The sequence below is a fragment of the Carlito syrichta genome, unplaced genomic scaffold (assembly GCF_000164805.1).
Source record: "Carlito syrichta isolate Samal-C Ts95f unplaced genomic scaffold, Tarsius_syrichta-2.0.1 Scaffold316208, whole genome shotgun sequence".
Lineage (NCBI taxonomy): Eukaryota > Metazoa > Chordata > Mammalia > Primates > Tarsiidae > Carlito > Carlito syrichta.
This window is the reverse complement of record NW_007260304.1, coordinates 442,955-445,823: the sequence shown is the minus strand read 5'-3', so window position 1 is coordinate 445,823 and position 2,869 is coordinate 442,955. Positions and strand designations below refer to the sequence as shown.

General features: G+C 58.7%; 1 protein-coding gene across 1 annotated transcript in view; it reads left to right on the top strand.

The window, feature by feature from the left end:
- CACNG8 (calcium voltage-gated channel auxiliary subunit gamma 8) overlaps positions 1-2,869 on the top strand; it is a 7,403-nt gene that overhangs the window by 2,659 nt on the left and 1,875 nt on the right. The window contains exon 4 of the mRNA XM_021706908.1: positions 2,623-2,865. Coding sequence (XP_021562583.1) covers positions 2,623-2,865 — 243 coding nt within the window. The remainder of the gene's footprint in view (positions 1-2,622; positions 2,866-2,869) is intronic.

The following is a 2,869-nucleotide window of genomic DNA, read 5'->3' as shown; positions in this document are numbered from 1 at the left end:
GAGAGGGAGAAAGTTGGTTTGGAGGCTGACGGGGAGGAGCCTACTCTAAGGGGCGGGCCGCGAAGAAACGGGTGGATTCAAGAAGGGGCTGGAGCGGGAGAAACCATCCAGGGCCGGGAAATGGAAACTAAAGGGACTGGGCCAGGGAGACCGCGTGGGCCCGTGCCCCGTTGCCATTTTGAGGAGGAGAGGCTAGAAAAGAAGGGGCGGTGCCTGAAAAAGTCAAATGGGGAGGGATTATGTCGTTAAGGGCGCAGGGAGTCAACCTGGCTGATTCTTTTTTTTTTTTTTTTTTTTTGAGTTGGAGTCTCACTCTGTCGCCCAGACTGGAGTGCAGTGGCCCCTCCCGGCCACTGCAGCCTCGACCTGCTGGGCTCCGGCGATCCTTCCGCCTCAGCCTTCCGAGTAGCCGGAATTACAGGCATGCGCTACCACGCCCGGCTGATTTTTTGATTTATTGTAGTGATGAGGTCTCGCCAAGTTGCCCAGGCGGGTCTCGAACCCGTGGGCTCAGGCAATCCACTCACCTCAGCCTCCCAAAGCGTGGGATTACAGGCTGAGCCACTGAGCCCGGCTAACCTGGCTGATTCAAGAGGTGGACAAGGCCAGAACCTGGAATTGACACCCAGATGGTCCCTAGAGCTAGGGTTGGAAGACTCAAGGGACAAGGGCCCAGACCAAGTCACTCAGAGGGCATGTCGTTAAGGGATGAGACTTCCTACCCTAAATGAGTAGCCCTGGGAAATTCCAGGGGGCAGAGCTTTTTTGAAGGGGTGGAATAGAGAGAAGAGGGAGGACTTAGCACATTTAAAGAGCAGGGTGTGTTTTGGGGATATGGGTCTAGCTTTTCAGGGGCGGGCTTGGAGGACCTGGCCTGGGAGAAGGAGCCTGGCCAAGGCTTGCAGGGTAGGGGTCTGGTAAGCAGGGGGTGAGGCCTACCGTGGAAGGAGGCAAATTTAAACCAGCAGGGGTGGGCCTAGAAAAGATACGCAGGCCGGGGTTTTTATCATGAAGAGAGTGTTTAGATCAGCAATGGAAAGGGCCCAGAGAATCAGAGCAGGAAGGCATCATTAATGGAGTTCAAAGCAGCAGAGGGTTGGGTCCTGAGGAAAAACCAGGTTTATAACATTAAGGGTGGTGTTAGACTAACAAGGGCAGATCCTGAAAATCCAGTCTGGAACCATCTTCACCAGTGGTGAAGTTTAGACCAGTCAGGGCTAGGCCCGAGACCAGCTGGGGTGGAGCTTAGACCACTCAGGAGTAGGGTCTGGACCATCAGGGAAGGAGTTTAGATCAGATGAGGAGGGGTCGGACTATCTTGGGGCAGGACCTAGACCATCCAACACCTTGTCTGGCCCATTTGGGTCAGGGCTTGGACCACCTGGGAATGGAGTTTAGACAATGTGAAGTGGAACTAGGCCAGCCAGGGCCTGGCCATTCAAGATGGGGTCTGGACCATTTGGGGTGGAGCCTAGACTACTTGGGATGGGGGAGCAGGGCAGGGCCTGGGTCAGCTGGGGAAGAGGTTTGACTGGGTGGATGGGGCTTAGGCCACCTAGGGGATGGAGTTTAGATCAATGTGGGAGTGGGTCGTAGACCACCTGAAGTTAGAACAGCTAGGGCTGGGTTTAGACCAGCAGAAGTGGGGCCTGGGCTAGCTAGTGATAGGGCCTAGGCCATGTGGGGTGGAGCTTGAACCAGCCAGGGCAGGACCTGGGCCAGCTGGTGATGGTTTAGACTATCTCTGGTGAGACTTGGATCAGCCAGGGCCTGGACCATCCAGGATGAAGTCTAGCCCATTCTAAATGGCACCTAGACCACCTGGGTGTGGCGCTTAGAACAGCAAGGGCAGAGCCTGGGCAAGCTGGAGGTGGAGTTCAGACATCTGAAGTAGGACTTGAACCAGCCAGGGTGTGGACCATGCAGAGCAGGGGTCTAGCCCATTTGGAGTGGGAGCTGTATTATCTGGGACCTGGATCAGCTGGAATGGAGTTTAGACATCTGCGGACCGACTTGAGCCAGCCAGGGATTGGACCATAAAAGTAGGGGTCTAGCTCATTCGGGGTAGGGCCTAGACCATCTGGGGGCAGAACTTAGGCCCCTGAGGGGCCAGTCCTGGGTCAGCCGGGAATGGAATTTAGACATCCAAGGAGGGACTTGAGCCAGCCCTTCGGGGGGAAAGGCCTGGACCATCCCGAGCTTAGGCCGCTGGAGGGCAGGGCATGGCCCAGCTGGGAATGGAGCTTAGACACCCAAGGAGGGCCTTGAGCCAGCCATTCGGGCTGGGGCCTAGACCCTCTGGGGGTGGAGCTGAGGCCCCTGCGGGGCAGGGCATGAGCTAGCTGTGAAGGAGTTTAGACATTTGAGGAGGGACTTGAGCCAGCCGTTCGGGGTGTGGGGCCTAGACCATCCGGGGGTGGAGCTTTAGGCCGCTGAAGGGCAGATCCTGGGCCAGCTGGGAATGGAGATTACTCCTCCGAGAAGGCACTCGAGCCAGCCATTCGGGGAGGGACCTAGACCATCCGGAGGTGGCGCCTAGACCCCCGGGGGCGGGGCCTGGGCCCGCTGGAGCGGGCGGGGCCGGGGCGGCCTCGAGGCTCCCGTCTGACCGTCCCCGCCCAGGCCTGAGCAACATCATCGGCGTGATCGTGTACATCTCGGCCAACGCGGGCGAGCCGGGGCCCAAGCGGGACGAGGAGAAGAAGAACCACTACTCGTACGGCTGGTCCTTCTACTTCGGCGGGCTGTCGTTCATCCTGGCCGAGGTGATCGGCGTGCTCGCCGTCAACATCTACATCGAGCGCAGCCGCGAGGCGCACTGCCAGTCTCGCTCGGACCTGCTCAAGGCCGGCGGGGGCGCGGGCGGCAG